This window comes from Rattus rattus, chromosome 1 (assembly GCF_011064425.1).
Source record: "Rattus rattus isolate New Zealand chromosome 1, Rrattus_CSIRO_v1, whole genome shotgun sequence".
Lineage (NCBI taxonomy): Eukaryota > Metazoa > Chordata > Mammalia > Rodentia > Muridae > Rattus > Rattus rattus.
The window spans coordinates 132,445,667-132,468,111 of NC_046154.1; the positions used below are offsets into that span (position 1 = coordinate 132,445,667).

At 44.3% G+C, this 22,445-nt stretch overlaps 1 protein-coding gene across 1 annotated transcript in view; it reads left to right on the top strand.

Moving 5' to 3' along the window:
• The first annotated feature begins 14,264 nt into the window (after nucleotides 1-14,264).
• Ints8 (integrator complex subunit 8) overlaps nucleotides 14,265-22,445 on the top strand; it is a 46,565-nt gene continuing 38,384 nt past the window's right edge. The window contains exons 1-6 of the mRNA XM_032905941.1: nucleotides 14,265-14,533; nucleotides 15,611-15,785; nucleotides 18,947-19,087; nucleotides 19,336-19,407; nucleotides 21,116-21,167; nucleotides 21,421-21,603. Of these exons, the coding sequence (XP_032761832.1) occupies nucleotides 14,404-14,533; nucleotides 15,611-15,785; nucleotides 18,947-19,087; nucleotides 19,336-19,407; nucleotides 21,116-21,167; nucleotides 21,421-21,603 (753 nt within the window). The 5' untranslated portion in view covers nucleotides 14,265-14,403. The remainder of the gene's footprint in view (nucleotides 14,534-15,610; nucleotides 15,786-18,946; nucleotides 19,088-19,335; nucleotides 19,408-21,115; nucleotides 21,168-21,420; nucleotides 21,604-22,445) is intronic.

The window sequence follows — 22,445 nt, forward strand, 5'->3', positions numbered from 1 at the left end:
GGCATGCAGAAACAGCTTTACGTGTTGTAAAGGAGGGGGGACAACCGTGTTTCTCTTATAATGATTTTTTTTGCAGTTCCCTTGTAAAATGAATTGAATTCTTATTGACATGACAGCATGTGCTAAGTTAGTTTTAGTTTTTGTTTTGTTTACTGTATCAGTAAGCTGCTTTTGCTTCTGTCAACCTATTTTTTTTTTTTAATTAAAAGTTCATAATTAGTACCAGGCATGGTGGTGAACTCTTTTAATCCCAGCATTCAGGAGGAGGCAGAGGCAGGCGGTTCTCTGTGTTGGAACACAGTCTGGTTTACACAGTGTATTCCAGGACAGCCAAAGCTACCAAAAAAAATATAGAGGTTTATAATTAACTTCTCATTCAGCACCAACTGAGACAAGGAGTAAGCTTTATTACAGAAATGCCAACATTGGCTGAGAATGTGTTATCAGTGGCATAGGGCTGGGCTAGCACACACGAGTCCCTGGGTTCAACTCCTAGCACCATGGTGGGTATGTGGGGGGAGACAGATGAAGAAAAGAAAAGAATGAAATGAAAATATTAGGTATCGCAGATAAGTTGATTCACTCCCATCTGAACTGTCACTAAGACAACAACACTAGAAACTTTGTGTTGAAAACATATAATTATTTTCTTCAGTGATTTGTGGAGTAGCAAGTGAAATACTCCACCGCTTGCCATTCTGATTAACTTACTATAACTAGTAACCCAGCAGCTGTTAGGTTCACCAGCAAAACTGCACTGAAGAAGCAGAGTTGACAGGATTTGGATGGGAAGGAATTCCTCAGAGAAACATACTTGCTCTTACTCTAACAAACCATTGAAATAAGTGCCTTAACGTCTTTATTTCTAAATTCGTCTTATATTTTATATCATATTACCTATTTTCTTTTCCATAAGCAAATATTGTTAACTTTTGCACATTGATAAAGTCCGGTACGTAGGGTGAGGGTGTAGGTGTCTTTCCTCCCTTGCTTGTGTACCAGTGTTCTGGAGCACTTTCCACTGTACAAGAGTTCCTGGGTTTGATCCCCAGTACAACAGAAAAATGAGCTGTCCCCACACCATTTTCTTATAAACTTCAATTCAGTAATAAGCAAATCTTTGTCAAGAACTTCCAGTCTTCTAAATTAATTTATTTAGCCCCTAGAATGCCAAATAGTCCAATAAGAGAAACCTACTTTATAAGGGATGTAATATGGACTCTGTGAGCTTAGTAATTTTTTTAAAGTCACTTTAATATCTGTATCTTGATGTTCTGCATTTTATTAGGAATTTAGTTTTCCAATCTAAGTAGTGTGTACTGCACTGTAGCACTGACTTCACACACACACACAGAGGAGAGAGACAGATATACCCACGCACAGAGACAAACACACAGAGAGACAGACACACACACAGACAGAGAAACAGACACACATACAGTGGCTTTTCCTTCTAGGATATTAACCCAAGTTGCCAATAACCTCAGTGTCCTGACACTTTTCCACACTCTACAGATTGAGTCAACAAAGAAGGAAGAAATGGGTGTTAAACTGTGTTAACAATTTGTGGCTGAAAACCATGCCTGAACTAGATTATTTCTTGTATAACTCTCTTATTAGTTTTGAGAAATCTTTCTTGGGGCTTCTTATTTTCAAGTTAGTAACACATTTTGATGTCTCTTTTTGTATGAAAATTGTACTTTTTTTTCAGTTGGGATTTTTAACAGTTCTATGTAATTTGATCTTTCAGTAAATTTATTTTTAATGCATGAATATTTACAGGACATATGCTACTACTTCTATATATTTAAGAACTTTTTAAAGCTAATAACTACTTTCTATTTATGTTTTAATGTATCCTTTCTTTTAATATATCTAGTTTTGCCCTGTGTGGTGATGCACAGCTATGATCCTAGCACTTGAGAGGTAGAGATGGGAGGGCCAAGTGTTCAAAGTTTGAGGCCAGCCTGGGCTTCATGAGTCCCCATCCCAAATAAAGATCCAGAAGTTAAATACATAGTCTCTATTGTACTCAGTATGTATGAGAAATCTGGCAAAATACAAGGAAAATCAAACAAATTCTTATCCAAATTCCTGAGGTTTTCTCATGTATTATAGAGTTAATGCTTTAAAGCAAATTAGATGCAGTGTTGCAAAGAAATATGTATGACAGCTTATTTTCCGTCTAGTGAACTTTCTAAATAATGCATGTTTCTGTAATGGAAATAATTTTGGAATCAAATGTGTTGAATTTAGTGTAAAGGACTCTTTGTCTTGTTCTGTGACCTTGACATAGGGAACACTCTGTGCAATCCTACAGCCTTTACTGATGACCATTATATTTTATAATATCTATATTTTGTGTAACGGTGGCATAACAAGGTATCACGTAAATCTCCTTTTCCTGTTGCAAACCAATAGCCTTCTGCAGCTACTCATCAAGACGAGCAGAGCGGCCCTTTGTAGGCTGGCCTCTGAGTCAGACTGATGCTGTGTGTTTAGGTGAAATGTTACCTCCCGTATAGAGCTTACCCTCTGCCAGTGTAAGTCATTACTACAGGAACGGAGAAGCCCCTGCTCATCAGTGTAAACGGTCTGATTCCAGCTTTTGTAACGTTAGTATTCTTTATCAGTAATGATGTTCTTTGATGCTCATTTACCCCCTTGTTTTGTGTTGGTAATAAAACTTCTCGGAATTTGAAGCTGCCTTTAACGTGAACTTTCTTGTTGTGTATTGAGCTATAAGTAATAGTGCAGCGCTCTCTCTCGAGCATATAATCCAGTGGGTTCTCAGTAGAATTCAGTCGTGCAGCTTTCACCACAGCCAGCCTCAAGACTTGCTCATTGCCCACCACAAACACACTCCATTCCTTTTGGCTGTCCACTGACACCCTCCTCAGCCTTAGGCAGCTGCAGTGATCCGTACAGATCTCTCCTCCTGGGTGTTGTGTGTAATGGAATCCCCAGCTGCTGGTGTTGGATGTCGGGCTGCCTTCACCTGACCTAGCATGGCAAGGTTCTTCCACATCGTAGCAGGCAGGGTTCCTTTTCCTGTGAAATGTTCTGCCTGTGTCTCCTACAGCTTCTGCTCAGGGCGGCGGTTCTCACCCTCATAATGCCGCTCACCCTTGAGCACAGTTCCTCCTCTTGTGATGACCCACAACCATAAAATTATTTTTGTTGCTACTTTATAACTGTAACTTTGGTATTTGTGAATCATAATGTAAATACCTGTGTTTTCTGATGATCGTAGGCCACCCTTATGAAAGAAATCTCAACCCCTCAGGCTGAGAAACCCTGCTCCAGAGACTTAATAATTTCAGGCTCATAGTGGACATTAAATAAATCTTCAGTCTGTTACCTTTTCTTAGGAAAGCTGTCTGGTTTTTGGGTTTTTTTATGGCCCGCTTTTATTTTTTATGTGCATTGTTTTGCCTGAAAGTGTGTTATGTGAGAGGGCCTGGTCCCCTGGAACTGGAGTTAGAGACAGTCGTGAGCTGCCATGTGGTTGCTGGGAAACGACCAGAGTCTGAGCCATCTCTCCAGCCTCAAAGTTGTTCCTTCCTTTTTCTTTTTCTGTTTTTCTTTTTCTTTCTCTTTCTTTTTTCTTTCTTTTCTTTTCTTTCTCAAGACAGGGTTTTTCTGTGCAGCCTTGGCTGTCCTGGAATTTTCTCTGTAGACCAGTCTGCCTTGAACGGAAAGATCCACCTGCCTTAAAGTCAACCATAGGTCAAGAGGGTGGAGCAAGCAACCAGTTGACAGGAAATGAACATAAAATTATTAAAAAAAAAACAGTAAAGAGGAGTCAGGAGGACATATAAAGAGACACACAGGAAGTAGAAGGGAAGGACATTTAGTTTCTGAGATGGCATGATAGGTAAGGTATCTGGGACACTGACTAAGAAGGAGCTTGTCTGGGTGCTTTCTCTGCCCCTCTGAGATAGCCGGCTTTCACCCAGCATCTGGCTCCCGAGTCTTCATTTGTAAAATCAAACAGTTGAGATTTTGTTAAAAAAATTTCCTCTTAAATTTTTATTTAAAAAGTTTGTGTGAGGAGTGTTTGCTTGCATGAATGTCTTTGTACCACATGTGTACAGTGGTGGCATAATATTCTCTAGAATTGGTGTTACAGATGTCTGTGAACCACCATGTGGGTGCTGGGAGTCAAACTTGGGTTCTTCCCCCGCCCTTGTATTTTGTGGGATGCTGAGGGAAATACAGAGATTCAAACCCAGGGCTTTGTACATGCTAAGCAAGTGATTTACCACTAAGCTACAGCCTCAGCTCTGCCTCCTAAGTCCAGTGTCCAACACAGCTAGGCTTGGTCTTGGAGCTCTTTAGTTTGATGGAGGCTTGTGACAAAAAAATCAGACAACTTCCCAGCCAACGAGCTACCTGCTTTTGGGTCCGGCAATTCCTTGGCTCTCCCAAAAGCTTTTGGCAGTCAGCAACTTCGGAATGGCTAGAGTTTGACAGGGCCTGAGCAGTGAGCTGTTTCTACTCCTAGCAGGGTAAATGTTCCGAGTTAGAGCTAAGAGCTGAGTCCCTCCTGCCTCATGTTTCTTTGCAAAGGGGAGGTAGCTCTTGGTTAGTTGGTGTTTGCTAGATCTGCCATATCAGCACCCTGGCTTCTAGTTTCCCCTGAGTCTGGTGACTCTTCATCTACATAGTGCATTTTCAATGATATAGGCTGTGTATATTGATGCCTGAAGCGAAGGCCTTTTAGTTAATTAGTTAATCCTGAGTACTAAGAACCTAACGTAGAGCCTCATACTGCTAGGCTAGCACCGCTAAGTAACCCAGAAGACCTGACCCTAGGCAGTAAGAATTTGCTATGACAGGAGGACCTCTGTCCATAGTCAGTTCCAGGACTACCAGAGCTACTAGTCAGATCCTGTCTTGAAAAACAACAACGAAGGGGTTGTCATGACTGTGGACAAATGGTACAGTTGCCACTCTCCAGCCTCATCACACCTCGGGATGGTTCTTGTCACTGTGTGCAATGTGGAAAAGGCCGATTTCAGGGCAGCCTTCAACCCACCTCTGCACACCAGCCTTTGCCTTCTGAACAGCTGACACAGCTCCAGAGAGGCACACGAAGGAACTGTGCGTTTCTCACACGTGCCACAACAACGCTGTCACCTTTCCCACAGAGAGCATTTGTGGATTTTGTTGTTTTTCTGGAAAATTCAGTATTAGTAAATAAGGCAGAAAATTTCTTTCATATAAATTCTAAAGCAGAATTCTTTAAATTATCTATATTCGAGAACCAGTGGGGGGGGGTTGTCTCCTAAACCCCTTGTCGATTGATAAGTGATCGACTGTTCATGACCATTTTCCAGCTCATATAGCATGTTCAATTTCACCAGCATCAAACGTGTCTATATATCTGCTCAACTAGATGTGACCCACTGAATATTCACTTGGGTATCAGGACAAGTCAGGCCGTGGTGGAAAAACATTTCTGAACTGATAGTCTCATTGACAATGCTTATCTTGATGCTTGTCTAACTGTTCTATTGCCATGACAAAATAACTTGACCAAGGTAACTTATGAAAGAAAACATTTAATTGGGGAATCACAGTTTCAGAAAATTAGAGTTCACGACCATCATAGCAGGGAGCACAGCAGCGGGTCAGCAGGAGCACTGGCTGAAAATTTACCTCTGATCCAGAAGTATGAGGCAGGGAGAGAGAACTAACTGGAAATGGCATGGACTTTTGAAAGCTCACCCTAAGTCACACACCTACAAGACCACACCTCCTAATCCTTCCTGAACAGTTCCACCAACCGAGGACTAAGCAATCAAATATATGAGCCTATATTCTAGAGGCCATTCTCATTCACACCACCACAGAGGCCATTGAGGAACCTACTCTGCAGCTGTCTTAGGGTTTCTATTGCTGTGATAAGACGTGACCAACAAGTTTCAGAGGAAAGTTTATTTCAGTTTACAATTCCACAGCTCTGTGGGAAATCAGAGCAGGAACTCAAACAGGGCAGGAACATACCAGAAGGAGCTGACGCAAAGGCCATGAAGAAGTGCTGTTTACTGAGTTATTCCCTATGGCCTGCTCAGTTTGCTTTCTTACACCATCTAGGACGAGGGGTGGTGGTCCCACCCACATCCATAATGAATGAAGACAATTCAGTACAGACTTCTCAGAAACCTTATAGGGGCATTTTCTCGAATAAATCCCAAATGACTCTTATCTTATATAAAGTTGACAAAACTAACCACTAAGGAAAGTTGTCCAATAGCACTTTGTGAACCACATTTAAGAGCTTCATTCTTAGGGGCTTGTGAGAAGCTCACAGGTAAAAAGTGCTAGTAGCCAAGTGTGATGGTTCAGAGTGTTAACCATGGTGTTCAGGAGGCAGAGGCAGGTGGACATGTGAGTTAGAGGCCAGCCTGGTCTATATAGGGAGTTCCAGAGCAGCCAAAGCAACGTAGTCTGTCTGTCTGTCTGTCTCTCTCTCAAAAAAAAGTGCTTCCTGCTTTTGTAGGAGTCTAGAGCTCAATTCTCAGGGGATTTGACAACATACTCTTCTGACACTAAAGTCTTTCAATTATTTTTATTTTATGTATTATAAGTGTTTTGCCTGCAAGTATGCCTATGCCACACTTGTCTGCCTGATGTCTGAGGATGCAAGAAGAGGGTGTCAGATCCCCTGGATCTGAAGTTATAGACGTTCATGAGACCCCTGTGTGCAGGGAGTTGAATCTGAGTGTCCTAGAAGAGCAGTCAATGCTCTTAACTCCCAAGCCTTCTCTCCAGGTTCTCGAAATAAATCTGAAGATGAAGAAGAGAAAGAGGAGGAGAAGCCAAGATCTATATTCTCTGACTTGTTTATATATGATGTAAGAGCTTTGGTTGGTTGTTAAGGAGATAAGAGTTTTGCTATGTAGCTAAGACTGTCCTCAAACTTATCAATCATTCTACACCTTGTGAATCTGGGAATATAGGGGTGTGCAGCCATGCCAGGGTTGAGCAGGCCTCCTGGAAGGAATCATGTTACTTGCTAGCATACTTACATCTGTCCTCCTTGTGAACATAGGTGTATAAGACTTTAGAGACTCATGCCAGGGTGGCTCTGCGTCTGACAACTGTGACCTAACAGCACAGGGAAAGGAATGGCAAAGAGGGCCTGTGATTTTCCGGTGATGTGTTAATGTACTTGATTCTGAGATCCAATCCTGAAAGCACACCATGAGTTTGTATCCGTTCTATATACCGAATAATCCGTGCTTTAATTTGTGCTGACACATAAGAGCTTATTACTTGGAAGTGAGAGAAAGGTTCCAATGAGTTTTTCTCCAGGGGCTGAGTTGGCTGTGGCAGACTCACTGGCCAGAGGACTGAATTCTTCCCTCTATGCAACTTGAAAACGTCAACTTGGAGGTACCTGTTCAGCCATTTTCTTTGCCAATCTTGTCTGCCACTGTTGGACCCCAAATGGAGCCCCCCACTCAAGTCTCGGGAGAGACGCGCACCCAGTAGGACACAGAGACCGACCTGCTGCAATCACATGAGGAAGTTTTATTGTAAGCAAGATGATATGAGAGCTCAGGCCAGCATGCTGGGGTCGAGACTCATACACCACACAGGGAGTAGAGGAGTTCGACCACGACCTGAATTTTCACAGAGCTTATAAAGGAAAAAACCACAATTTAGGGGGAGCAAGAGGGAGGGAGGAGGGGAATTCCAAGACCATAAACAGCCCATACAGTTAACACCAGGCAACACACCTAGGGCTTTGTGACATTCTACAGGGTCATTAGAGCATTGTGGCCGGAGGCTATGGGTCATTGTGGCTGTTCCAGAAAACTGTTCATGCAAGAATGTTCCGGGAACCATTGTACAGCAGGGGAGGGTGAAAAGTTCAAGCTCTTACAGACCCCACTTCTTCTTTTGGGGTAGTTAGGCTGCTTATTATTAATTTTTTAATTCTTCATTCCCCACTTTTTCTTTTTATCGCTCTAATCCTAGAGCCACTGTTCATCCCATTGTAGCTCTTGGTACTGTTGTCGCAGGACCAGTACCTGAACAGCACTCACTCTTTCTTTTATAAAAGCCACCAGCCTATTGAGTATACATGGCCCGAAAGTAAGTAGAAGCATGAGAATTATAATGGGCCCAACTAAAGTAGAGAGGAGAGTGGTTAACCATGGGGACTTATTAAACCAACTTTTAAACCATCCCTGATGCGCTTCTCTGTCTGCCTTTTGTCTAACCTTTTTCTAAGTTTATTCATGGAGTCTTTAATTACTCCTGAATGGCAGTTCTGAATTCTCTATAAGCCTTGTATTGTAACAGCAGATGTCCTTGTGCTGCCCTTGCAGCACCTAGATAGCCTTAGCCCTAAGTAATTCTCAACTCCTTTTTTTGTGTCTTACTAAGTCGTTAGCATCAGGATTCCAATCTGGACACTATCTAAACCTGCACACCAAGGTCATGACTAGCTTTTAGAACTTCTAAACTTATACAGATTGTGATCCCTGAGGCACAGTCCCAAGAAGTGTTAGGAGTACTAACGTATGTAGCATTACATCATTTGTAATGGAAATCAAGCCTATCCCACACCTATCTTGATAGAACCCAGGACAAACATGACTGAATTTCCCTCTAGGTCCCAGCTCTCAGCCCTAACAGCTAGTACACGGCTGGTGAGGGCTGAGAATTGACGCTGTCAGGGTGGTCAGCAGCACCAGTCCTTTCCAGCGAGGCTCGAGTGTCTGGGCTCAGTGTAGCTGCAATCTCCGACCTGGAACTGATGGGATGTCTCTGGGGTCTCCGGGCATAGGCTGCTGTCAGCTGTGAGCAGATTTCTTTCTGTATCACCTATAGGTCTTTAGCCTGGCACACAAATCATTATTACTATGGCACTATGACATGTTGGTTCAGTAACATCATCTAATACAGTCAGGGGGCTGAGGCCCCATTTAAGATCTCAAATCTGAATCTGAAGGTATTTTGCTCTGAAGAGAGCAAAGAGGGAAGGAGGTCACCCAGTCTGTGCCAGTCTCCATGGTCAATTTAATTTGGTCAGGGTCTCTTTTAAAATTTTATTTACTCTACCTGTCCTGAACTTTGAGGTCTGTAAATACAATGTAATTTCCAATTGACCCTAAATACTTGGCCACACCCTGGCTTACCTTGGCAACGAAAGTAGGGGTTGTCTGACCAGATTACCTTGGGCATTCCAAATCGGGGAAGATTTCTTCCAGTATCTTCTTGATGATTGCAGGAGGCCTCTCGTTTGGTGAGGAAAGCTTCTATCTGTTCCTGAAAGGTATCTACATGCTAATTAGAAACACTTGATCATATTTTTCTGGTTTTATCTCAGTGAAGTTCAATTTTTCACTAAACCTCTAGGTCTCTTTGCCCTGTTTGCTTGCTAAGCATTCACTACTGACATACCTTATATTTTTTTTTACTGTCTCTCTGGCTAAAATCTTAAATTCTATTACATACACTTAACTACTTGGACAAACTTTTTATCTCCTAAATGAATCCATTTCTGTATTTGGCAAAGTGAGTCTTTTTCTTTGTTCTCTGTGGAGTATAGCTTTCCCCTCAAGTGTGTCATTGTCTTTTTTTTCCGTTTAAGCAATTTGAGCCTTTTCTTCTGTTTTACATTCTAAGTGAGGCCATCCCTTAGTCCAATCCCAGTTCCCAGTGGCTGTCTCTTGCAGGCCTGTAACCAGGATAGGCTCCTGCATAGCCATTCCCGAGCCACTTTATCTGCTTTGTTACTGCCCCATGTCACTGAATCTCTTCCCTCCTGTTTTCCTGGGCAATGAATAGTACTCACAGTTGTTTTTCACCAGGGCATCCAAGAGATGGCAAAGGCATCTGCAGTGCTGATGTGCTGGGGTGTAGAAGTTAGTTCAGCCATCCCAGATGACATCATTTTGTCCAACATGGCAGCACCCACTTATTCTGACCCTTCATTCATGAAGAGAACTGTTTCCGCCAGACAAGGTCCTCGGCTTTTCAGAAGGGTCAATCAGCCAGTCAGAGGTCTTTCCTCCACCCATGGGCTTCTGCCAGTGCTTGACACTGCATGTGGTGGTTCCAGGTCCGGACTGGCAGCAAGGTGACCAGATTGTCCCCACCCGGTGGAGAATCTTAGTCCATGGTAGCCCCAGGACCAGTGGTCCCATCTTTGGGGACACTCTATTCAAAGGCAAACATCAGCCACTCTATCACAGTTTAAGTCCTGGATTGGGTGATAATTGTTATGCCCGGCTGGCAGGAGTGATATGTTCCAACCAGAACAGCTTAAGCCATTCATCTCCCAGCATCAGGTAACTGGTGCACTGAGACAGGTCTTAAGCTCCACATACACAGTCTGTAGATATGCATACATGGCCTCACCCAGCCATTTCAGCCCCACATGTCATTTTGGGGAGTAATTTTCTCATGAGTAAGGGATAGGGGCAGTCAGGGATGACTATGAACTAGTGGGTTACCTGCCCACGCCAAGGTCCACTGTTCTTCGGGCAGTCCATAAAGTATTGTTCGCTGCCAGTAGCCCCTTGCACTCAAGGTCTTTGGATATTGGCCCACTGGAGGGGGGCATAGGAGCACAGAGCATTGGGTCCCTGTATCCACTTCCCTTCTATCTCTGTACATAGCCAGCAATTTAGGACCAAGAAGCTCCAGTGGCCCTCTTGTTCTTTCTTGACAGTCCCTGACCCAGTGTCCTTTTCTTTGCATTAGGCACACTGATCTTTAGCCAGGAATTCTCTTCTGTTGCCAGGTACTATCTTCCTAGGGTTCCCCTAACTACTGTGGCCAGTATATGTTTCCGGCCGTTTTATCTCTCTTTAGCTCTCTAACTTCCTCTTCTTTTGTCTCCTTTCTTCCCTAGCTTTCTGCTCTTTTTACCTTCTTTCTCTTTTAACCTTTCTCTGTAACTTACACTAACTCTCAGCAATTAACTTAACCTTCAAGTTTCTGTATCCTTTCCTTTATCTTGGCCAGATTGGTGGGGGGCACTTTCCAGCCCCTCAGAGACCCACCCTTGAGCCTGGCGGCAGACCTGGAGCACTCCCTACCTTCAGGCGTCTGAAGAGAGCAGGCAGAAGTGAGGGCCTTCTATCCGTGTCTGGAACATTTTTCTGGCCTCTAGTAGGATTCCGTCTTTCCTCAGTGGTAAAGAAGACCTGTAACAGCTACTAACAAGCATCTCAAATGGGATGGTGAGAAAACATAATGGATTCAAGAAGCCTGGTCAGGCCTGCAGGATTTTCTGAAAAGGAAGGGTGATTATTTTTCCAATTATATAGGTCAGCTGAGGAGAGAGGCCAATACTGCAAAGGGACGAGCTCATCGGGGCCCGGTGGTGGGCCATAGGCGCGGAGGGGCAAGGCAACCGTGAAATCTCCCTCTGGGCTGCGGCCTCCTCAGCGTCCTTCGCCACAGCCCCTCCACCCTGGCTCCCTCTGGTGGGTGCTGGGTCCGGGGTGTGATGGCCGTGACAGAGGATAAGGGGGAGGCTGTGGCTCTGTCATGAAGGGTCCCTCGATCTCAGGGGTAGATCTTCGGGGTGCCAAGGGCCACGGGTTGGGTCTGTTTAGGTTTAGCTGCACTTGAACTGCCACTGTCACTCCTGGACCCCACGGGTCCAGGGCGAACCCAAGGTGGGGGGATTCTGGACCAGGTCCTGCCAGACGGTGATATAGGGGATCTGGTGGGATGTCCTCCTATTTCCTGAAAGATAACGCGCTTGACAGCTAAAAATGAGAGACAGGTTAAAGGCTCCCTCTGGTGGCCATCCCACCTAAAGGTCGGCCATTCAGATGAACAAAAAGTCTGCCAGGGTCCCTTTAACATCTACTGAAAAAATTGTGAGCCCTAGTCCTTACTTCAGTCCAGGATCCAAAGTCAAAGTCAAAAAAGGAGTCATTTTTGTCCCATGTCGAGCCTTCGACAACACACACCAACACACGAACACAAACAAAAAGACAACAGAAAACAAACCGACGCCACCTCAGTGGTCGACCAGAAGCATTCGAAACTGATCGGCAGGTCCCAGACCTTGCCTAACAAATCGTCGTCAAGGAGTAAAGTCTCTCTGGACCTACCAGAAGGGGTCCACCAGGGCGTCCCTGGTCCCTCCCTGGGCCTCCTCCTGGGACGCCTCCAGGGCTTAAACGGACGGTGGACACCTGGACACGCCTATCTCATCCACCCGGCCTCTTCCAGGAGTGCGGTCTCCTGAGCGTCCAAAAAACCGAAATCTCATGATCAGACCAGATTTCCAGACAGAACACAGACACAGCGCTGAGACAAAACAGAGAATCTTACTCCAAGTGGGTCTTTGACCCCTGGGTGGTCGGGGCTTGATCCCGGACGAGCCCCCCAAAATGTTGGACCCCAAATGGAGCCCCCACTCAAGTCTCGGGAGAGACGCTGCACCCAGTAGGACACAGAGACCGACCTGCTGCAATCACATGAGGAAGTTTTATTGTAAGCAAGATGATATGAGAGCTCAGGCCAGCATGTTGGGGTCGAGACTCACACCACACAGGGGTAGAGGAGTTCACCACACCTGAATTTTCTGAGCTTATAAAGGAAAAACCACAATTTAGGGGGCAAGAGGGAGGGAGGAGGGGAATTTCAAGACCATAAACAGCCCATACAGTTAACACCAGGCAACACACCTAGGGCTTTGTGACATTCTACAGGGTCATTAGAGCATTGTGGCCGGAGGCTATGGGTCATTGTGGCTGTTCCAGAAAACTTTTCATGCAAGAATGTTCCGGGAACCATTGTACAGCAGGGGAGGGTGAAAAGTTCAAGCTCTTACAGACCCCACTTCTTCTTTTGGGGTAGTTAGGCGGCTTATTATTAATTTTTTAATTCTTCACCACAGTAGAAGGCTTTACGCTTTAGAGGCCGAGGGTGGGAGTTGCCATTTAAAGACAGAATGACTCAGAAACTCAGCTCTGGCTTAACGTGGCGATCAGTGAACACTGACTGGCTTTAGTTTTTCACGTTGCTGAGGTCTCATTCAGTTCTCCATTCAGCTAGATTTTTTTTTTTTTTTAACAAGTACTACAAAGGAGTTTAAAGCACTGACAGGACTTTACAATAGCTTTGAATCTATTGCTGGTTTAGAAAAGCCGCAACAAAGCTGAGACCAAAGGCATGCTTTCCCAGCTATTCCTAAAGGATCTAAGATCCACCTCCAGAATATTTACAGAATAGTTTTACATATTCTATACATGGTTTTATTTTATTCTTTTAAAAAGAAATCCAGAAACAAAACAACAGGTACCCACAAAAACAAAACAACAACAAACAAACAAACAAACAAAACAAAACCCAAAAAAACCAAAGCCCATAAAGAAGTTGGTGATCTATAATACCAGCACGTGGGCGGTTGATTCAATGAGATTGATGCAAGTTCAAATTTAGCCTAGGCTACATAGTTTCAGGTCAGTCTGGACTACAGAGTGAAACCCTGTTTCACACAAAGCAATACAAAACAGAGAGGGGATCTAAAAGAATCTGACTAAATCTGAAAAAATTTTCTGTTTCTCAGGGTCCCTTTATGAAAACAATCATCTTTAGGAACACGTATCTGAATTTTCTATGGGGTGTGTGTGTAGGATGTCAGGGAGTTTTCTTCAACCTTTCTTGTGGATATATTTTGGCCAGATTAGCTGGCGAGCCTGCTGATCCCAGGAACTCTCTAGGAGGAGCAATCTGGTCCCTAACTTGAGGGGATCCTTTAGCTTTTGCTTCCCAAGTGCTGGGTTTTACAGACATGCCATGCCTCACTACTCTTGGCTCTTTAGTTTTGTTGACAACAGTACTTAAGGACGTTACAGAATGGCGGAACACGTAAAGTAGGGCTTACTGAACCTACACTGGAGACCTGAGGAGAGTTAACCCGGTCTTTATATGAGACTTAGTCCCGCGAATTGCAGAAAAGTTGGATCTAACTGTATGTAATCTGCTTTAGGAATCGGGGAGAGGAGTTAGGTTGGAAGGAATCTCAAAAAGGTAAAGCACTCAAGACAAAGCAACTAGATCTGGTCTCTTTCGTCTTATTACGAAGAGATCGAACTTGCTTCATTTTCTCTGGGAACTCCCAGAGAACCTGGAGAGCCCCGCGGGAATCTAGCTTCTGAAGGGCCAGGTGACTCCATGGCAGCCAGAAGGCGAAGTGGTCTGTTGCTCCCGCCCCTTTCCTCCGAAGTCGAACAACGATTGGTCGAGAGCGTGGCGAGCTGCGGATCCGGGGGACAAGCTCCGGCAGACTACTGCGCCATCTTGGGCAGTGCGAGCGGTCTAGACGTTCCGGGCGGTTTCGCTGGATTAAGGGCCCGGGCGAGGGTCAGGTTGGAGCCGGGAGGCGGCGGGAGCAGCGGCGGCGGGGGCAGGATGAGCGCGGAGGCGGCGGACCGGGAGGCGGCCACCTCCAGCCGGCCCTGCACCCCGCCGCAGACCTGCTGGTTCGAGTTCCTGCTGGAGGAGTCGCTGCTAGAGAAGCATCTGCGCAAAGCCTGCCCGGGTGAGCGAGCGGGCGTGGTCCGCGGCCGGGCTGCGCTCTGTGCCCCGCTGACTGAGGCCTGGCAGGCGCGGCCGGGCGGAGCTCGACGGTGCCCCAGCCGCGAGCGTCGTCGCAAAGGGTCTGAGGAAAGTTTCAGACAAAGGCCTTTCGGTCTGCAGCTGTCCTCACAGCGTAGGGCGCTCACACCCGCCGTGCGGGGGGCCGGGTCCTCGGTGTCGCACGGCCCTGGGGGGATGATTTCGTGAGAACAGGAGAAGCTAGCCATCGCGGCTCTGCGGAGCTGGAGCCAGCCGAAGCCTTAGGTTCTCGTTTATTCAGCCATGAGATTGTGTACTTGACTGTTGGACCCCGAATTAATATAAAACCCCCGAAAACAGGAACTGCTCGTGCAGTCCTCAGGTGGCTGTTGTATAGGGATACCAGTGTTTGCATAAATGCTACTGGGCAAGGAACGTGCTCTTTTCCTCTTTCCGGGCATTTTGGTAAAGATACAATGTAAGCTTATACCTTTAGCTTGCTGAGTTCTCTTTCGAATTTAGCCTTAGTAGGAGACTACTTTGTGAAAAGTTGGCATCATTAGTGGGGCAGTTTTATCAAGTGTATCTTAATGCTTTTAGAGCTTTCTTACTGACACATTGTTAAGGGCTTGTAGGGTGACAAGTTCTTTACATAGGTTACCTTCCTTAACAAAGCCTTCATAAAAGTGAGGTTAGTGGCATTAGCCTCTCCTCTTCCTTGTGGGAAACAAAGCCAGAGACAGCTCGATAAGAGACTCCTAATTGTCAAAACAATAGTTCTTTCCTCTAATTAGTTAGCATTGGTCTAATCTTGAACTGGGAACTTGTATTGCTTAGTTCTTCCCTGTGAAATGCTTTGTTACGAATCTATTTTTTGACCTATGCCCCCAACCCCCAGACCTTCTTGCATATTAAGCAATCTGGCAAACACTGAGCTGCAGGTGTCTCTGACTACACCCCCAGATGTTGCAGGCCCCCCCATGTTCTTTCGTATATGCGGATCTTTTTGCATTGTTACTAACTGGAAAACTTTAAGACTTTAATTGCGTTTAAATCCTAGATCCCGCCCCAGTCCAGCTTATTGTTCAGTTCTTGGAGCAGGCTTCCAAACCTTCAGTGAACGAGCAAAACCAAGTCCAGCCGCCACCCGACAACAAGAGGAATCGCAGCCTGAAGCTTCTTGCTCTCAAGGTTGCTGCACATCTGAAGTGGGATTTGGATATACTGGAGAAAAGGTATAAAAATTTAAATGGCGTTATATTTGGAGCAGGGTTTAAATGTCTTTATTTCTGTCTCTATTCTAGAGTTTTTCTTTTTCTTTTTCTTTTTTTTTTTGTTTTGTTCTTTTTTTTCGGAGCTGGGGACCGAACCCAGGGCCTTGCGCTTCCTAGGTAAGCGCTCTACCACTGAGCTAAATCCCCAGCCCCGCTCTAGAGTTTTTCTGATAGTGACTTAAGTTACTTTTCTGCATGTTAGTGGCAGAATATTGAAGCATTTAAAAGAGGTATTAAGGGAGTTTTTAAACCTAGAAGTGTGTGTAGTTCCAACATCTTGCGTCTGAGGCAGCAGATTCACTAGAGCCCCAAGTTAAGAGACCAGACTGGACAAGAGGATAATCAAACCATCCTACTCTGTAGCAGACTGCACGATCGTTTGAACCGCATATAAACCACCCTTGAAGGCCATGAGAAAACTCTCGTGGTACTAGAAATTGCAGCCAGGGCCTCTGGCATCCTAAGTAAGGTCTTTACCACTAGTTGTAGATGAGTTGATATTACTTCAGATATGGTAACATGAAAAAATCCAGACTTGAGCTCTTTTTTTATTTTTTTTTACTTATTATATATAAACACACTGTAGCTGTCTTCATGCATGCACACCCGAAGAGGGCATCAGATCTCATTACAGATGGCTGTGAGCCACCATGTGGTTGCTGGGATTTGAACTCAGGACCTCTGTAAGAACAGTAAGTCCTCTTAACCACTGAGCCATCTCTCCAGCCCCCAGACTTGAGCTCTTTAAATGCTTTGGTTAGCCTAAGTATCTGATGACAATGAATAAAAGTTAATGACGGATGTGGTGGAATCATTCACTCCTCCCCAAAACTGTTACATTACTACTTAAATCAGCATTTACTTGCTTAGAAGCAAATAGGTTCAAAGCTTTGGTTAGAAAGTTTCTCATTTTCATCCTTTCAATTAAAAAAAAAGGAATACTTGAAAAATTTAGAAAGACAGAAATAACATTTTTGTGTATTTTTTTTTTTTTGGGTCCTGGTTTGTTTACAGTGTCAGACTAAGCCAGACTAAGTCAGAGTAGGGATGTGTAGCCACCGAGCCCTGTGTCAGAACCATGTGTCAACTCTTTGTATTGTTGTTATTTGTTTAGAAAATTTTTATTGGAACTTCTTTTTTGTTTATTTTATGTGTATGAACGTTTGGCCTACATTCGTGTATGTGTGTCATGTACGTGCCTCCAGAGGTCAGAAAAGGGTGTCACATCCCCTGAACTGGAGTTATGGATGGTGTGTGTGGTGGGAATCCTGCCCACATCCTCTGAAGAAGTAACATGTGCTCTAACCACTGAGCATCTGTCCAGGACCCTTTTGTTTTTTGGACGTAAGATCCTGTGTAGCAGAAGCTGACCCTGATCTGGCTGTGTAACTGAAGAGGATCTTGAGTTCATGGTTATGTTGCCTTTACTTCCCCAAGTTGCTAGGACTCTGCATACTAAACATTTGTAAATCATGTTATCGTACCCAGTATAATGCTTTGATTTGTATCTTCACTTAACATGATATGAACTAGTTGGGTATGGTGGTGTATACTCATAATCCCAGCACTTGGAAGCAGAGAGAAGGAAGATCAGTGGTCAAGGTCAGCCTGAGCTTCATAGCAAAAACAGCCTCAGTTTCTCACTTCACCACAAACCACCACAGTGTCCTTAACCATCCTTCATGGCATTAATTTAGTTTGTTTCCAGGGTTTTTCATATATATGTATATAAAGGTGGGACTAAAGGTATGTGCCACCACTGCCCAGCCTTTTTATTTATCTTTTAATTAATTATTTTGTGTATATGGGTGTTTTGATGGCATGTAGATAGGAGAGGGCTTCAGATCCTCTGGGCCTAGAAGTAGACAGTTGTGAGCTGCCATGTGGGTGCTGAGAATTGAACCTGGGTCCGGTAAGAACAGACATTGCCCATAAAATCACCAAGCCATCTCTCTATCCCATTTCTAGTTTTTCACTGTTATAAACTCTAAGGTCTTAAATACTTTTTCCTAAGCAGAAGTCCACTGTGCAGCTCAAGCTGGTTTCACATTTTCTCTCTGTGTTGTAGCTGGTTGTCACCATACCCTGCTTCTGAGATTTATACATTAATCAGTGTGGTATTTCAAAACACTTTTTCCCGCCGTGTGTTCTTCAGCATTAACTATAATATTTGTATAGTTTTGGTTGTTTGACCCGTAATCTTATGTAGCCCGAGTTGGTGTCAAGTGTATCGTGGAGGGTGACTGTGGGCTCCCCGCCTCTTGCCTCTGCCATACAGACGCTGGGAATATAAGTTGTCGCACCATGTCTGATTTCCAGGATTTTTAATCCAAAGGGAAACCTGACCGTTAATGGATTACAAGAGACGTGTGTCCATGGTAATATATGAGACAACTGGAAAATTGAATACCCGTTAGTTTTTTTTGGGGGGTGCTGGGAATTGAATTTGTGACCTCATGCATGCTTGACAAGTAAGGCACTATTTGCTGCATCCCCCAAGCCAACTAACCAACTGGCTATTTGATGATGAATTACTTTTTATTTTAGGGAGTGGGGTAGTGGTGGTAATGCTGGTGTTGTTGAAGCAGGATCTCACTGTGTACACCAGGCTGTCCTCGAACTCACGGAGATCCTCATTCCTCTCCCTCCTGAGTACTAGGAAATGTAAATTATTTCTGGGTGATATTAATACTGTTGTTTTGTTAAGACTTTGCTTTTTGCACGTGTGGTGGTATACGTGTGTCACGCCAACACCTTGGAGGTTGAGACGGGGAGGCTGCCGGTTTGAGACCAGCCTGGGCGGCATAGCAGAACCCTGTTTGAGGAAAGGAAACTAAATGTTTTTAGATGTAGTCTGAAGTCTGTAGTTTGAGAAGAGATGAGAGAGGAGTGCTAATGCGTACAATAGTCAGAGGCTTGCGATGGGCGATGGGTGTGTGATGGGCGATGGGTGTGCGCTGCTCCCTTTTGTGTTGTTTAAGTCCATAGTAAACGGTCTTGGAATCTGAGAGGTCCCGGCAGCTGTGTCCTTGAACTGTGTGTTATTGTGACTCACAGTGGGAGTTTGTGTTCTGAGAGGCTCGTGCAGCTGACCTGCAGACATGACCTGTGCTTCTCTCCAGCCTGTCTGTTCCCGTGTTGAACATGCTGCTGAACGAGCTGCTGTGCGTCAGTAAAGTCCCCCCTGGGACCAAGCACGTGGACGTGGACCTGGCTGCCCTTCCCCCAACCACTGCCATGGCTATCCTCCTCTACAACAGATGGTGAGCCGGCCAGCAAGTCCTTCCTTGCATGGTGGCCTTCAGACATTGTGCTTTTAAGGATCTCCTCTTGCTTCGGGGGTCTCTGGGCATCCTTGGGACTGTGAGTCTGAAAGTAGGGAAATTTTATTTATGACTGTGTAGATGAAAAGTACACTACTGAAACCGTAGATGAAATCTCACAAGTTTTAAGTTATATTGATTATATTAAACTGGCCTTTTTATTAATTTTCTCTGTATCTTTTCTTTAGGGCAATTAGGACAATTGTTCAAAGTAGTTTTCCTGTCAAACAGGCTAAACCTGGACCTCCTCAACTAAATGTGTAAGTTGGCTAACAGAACCATCACTTGTGACATTTTTCGTCATGATTTAAAATCGTTTTATAGACTACAGAGGAAGTGGGACAGAGATAGGAGGACAGGGCCCTCAGGTGGGATTCATGGAGCTAGGGGAGTTGGAGGATAGAGTATGAAGACTTTTTCTGTATAATTAAATTGCCTTTAATGTGTGTTAATTAGTTTTGTACCTGGGGGAATTGTTTTAATATTCATAAGCGTTAACAGTATGATGTTCATTACAAAAGCGTGATTAAATATGAATTTAAGTCCAGTCATGCATTCTAAGTGGCAGCTTCTCCCACATGAGAGCAATACCATACTTCCTGCCTTGACAGGAGTGAGGTTTACTTACTTAGACTTACAGAGGACAGCTGATTGATGGCACAGGCTTTAAGGGTTAGCCACGCTCCTTACAGTTGAAGCAAGTCTCTGTCCGGGCAGATGGTTCACTTCATGAGCTAGGATGCCAAGGAAGAGAGGATAAAGCAGGGCTCAGTAATGACCTCTGGGGGCACACCCAGTGTTGTACCCACAGTTTGTCTCAGAAGACCTGTCTGGGGAGGAAACTGCCACTGTTCCCGGTAATGGCAACATCGTACTAGGGTACCAGCAGTGACAGTGACCCATTCTCTCTCTCTCTCTCTCTCTCTCTCTCTCTCTCTCTCTCTCTCTCTCTCTCTCTCGCTCTCTCGCTCTCTCGCTCTCTCGCTCTCTCGCTCTTTAGCTCTGTTTGTTTATTTTTATGCACATTAGTGTTCTCCCCCTGTGTAAAGGTGCCAGGTCCTCTGGAACTTCAGTTACAAACAGTTGTGAGCTGCAATGTGGGAATTGAACCTGGGCTCTCCGGAAGATCAGCCAGTGCTCTAACCAGTGAGCCATCTCTCTGCCCCATAACCCATTCTTTATTACTATTACTATTGAATTTGAACTCCAAGTCCCTCCTTACTGTTTCTGAGCTCTAGGATTAAAGATTTGTGCCATCATGCTCAGCTTCTCTGCCACCTTTTCTTTTCTTCTTTAAGATGTAATTTTATTTTATGCTGTTGAATGTTTTGCCTACATATATGTAATTGTATCATGTGCGTGCCTGATGCCTTAGGGCAGAAGGTCTGGATTCCCTGGAACTTAAATCACACTAGGCTTTGAGCCACTTTATAGGTCTGGGAACTGAACCCTGGTCTTTTGGAAGAGCAGCAAGTGCACAAGTGCTTCTAACAGCTGAGCCCTCTCCTGCTCCCTCTGTGTTTCTTTAAATAAATAAGCTTTTGTTGTCAATAACTTTATTACTCTTCGTTGGTTTATTTCCTTCCTTTTTTTGTTTTGTTTTGTTTAAAAGACGGTGTCTGATTTAGTTCTAAGTGGCCTCTATCTACTCAGTTTTCTAACTTGATTAGTCTTGGAACTCCTGATTCTCCTGTCTCTGCTGTTCTCCTATAATGGCTGATAGGTGGGATTCATGTGTAGTTCAGTTTACTCCTAAACTGAAAGTTTATGCAATGCAGTTGAGAAGGTCCTGGTAAATTAATGATCGTCATAATAATATGTGACTTATTTGTTTAAACCAGAAAAGAAACAGTGTTGACATACTTTTAAAAATTAACTTCACGCTGAAGATGATAGTCTTTAATTTATATTTTTACATTCGTGCCTTAAGGGTTATGTTTCAGTGATCTTCAGTCATTTCTCTTTTAGCATGAACCAGATGCAACAGGAAAAAGAACTGACAGAGAACATTTTGAAAGTGGTGAGTACGGTCGATGACTACAGTGTCAGGTCTTAGGGACAGGTTAGCATGTAGAGATCCTCTGAGGTTCGTGCTACAATGGGTGAAGTCAGGGGTGTGTGGGGAGTGTTTGTGCAGGGGTCTGTGGGTCTGGGGGTGTGGGGAATGTGTGTGCGGGGTCTGGGGGTGTGGGTGTGTATGTGTTGCTTTTATGATACAAGCTTATCATGTAGCCCTACTAATTGTTGTGGTTTTGTTTATTAAATATCTGTAGCTAAGAGAACAAGCTGCTGATTCTATTTTGGTCCTGGAAGCAGCCCTGAAATTAAACAAGGATCTGTATGTTCACACGATGAGAACTTTGGACTTACTGGCTGTGGAACCAGGCACTGTGAATGGGGAAACTGAGAATTCTACGGCTGGGTTGAAAATCAGAACTGAGGAGATGCAGTGCCAGGTAGTTCTAAGTTTGTTTCTGTGACTTAGGTTTGGGCGTCTGTCTGTCTGTCTGTATGCATGTATGTATGTATTTATTATTTTTTTAAAGAAACACTTCTATTATAACAGAGGTTGGCCTGAAACTTGCTTTGTGAGCAGAATTTGCGTTAGCCCCTTAAGTGCTGGGCTTATCAACATGTAGCACTACATGCAATTTAGATTTTTTAAGATTTATGTAAATGAGAGTCTCTTTAGGCACACCAGAAGAGGGCATCAGATCTCATTACAGATTCCTGTGAGCCACCATGTGGTTGCTGGGAATTGAACTCAGGACCTCTGGAAGAGCAGTCAGTGCTCTTTTTTTTTTTTTTCCGGGGCTGGGGACCGAACCCAGGACCTTGCGCTTTCTAGGTAAGCGCTCTACCACTGAGCCAAATCCCCAACCCAAGCAGTCAGTGCTCTTAACACTGAGTTATCTCTCTAGCACCATAATCTACTAGATTTTTATTGGCAATTACATCTAAGAAGTTTTATAGGCCTTTACAGGAGATTTTTCTAGAGAAAATGAAAAGGTTTCATAAAGTTTGCTATTTTTGAAGTAGTTCTGAATTGATTTGTGTACATTCATATTAGGAATGTATTTAGATCCCCAAAGACAACAAAAACTAATATTGTGGTAGGCTGAAAAGGCAGGCTTCTGTAAAATAACTGACTTCTTAAGGATCTTGTCTCTTTCCTGACTTTGGGCCCCTCGTTCCTTTGACAGTTTTCAGTTTTATCCCGCAAGGAACTACATGCCTTTTATCCCAGCCCTGGGGAGGCAGAAGCAAAGAAAGCAAGGCCAGCCTGGTCTACAGAGGG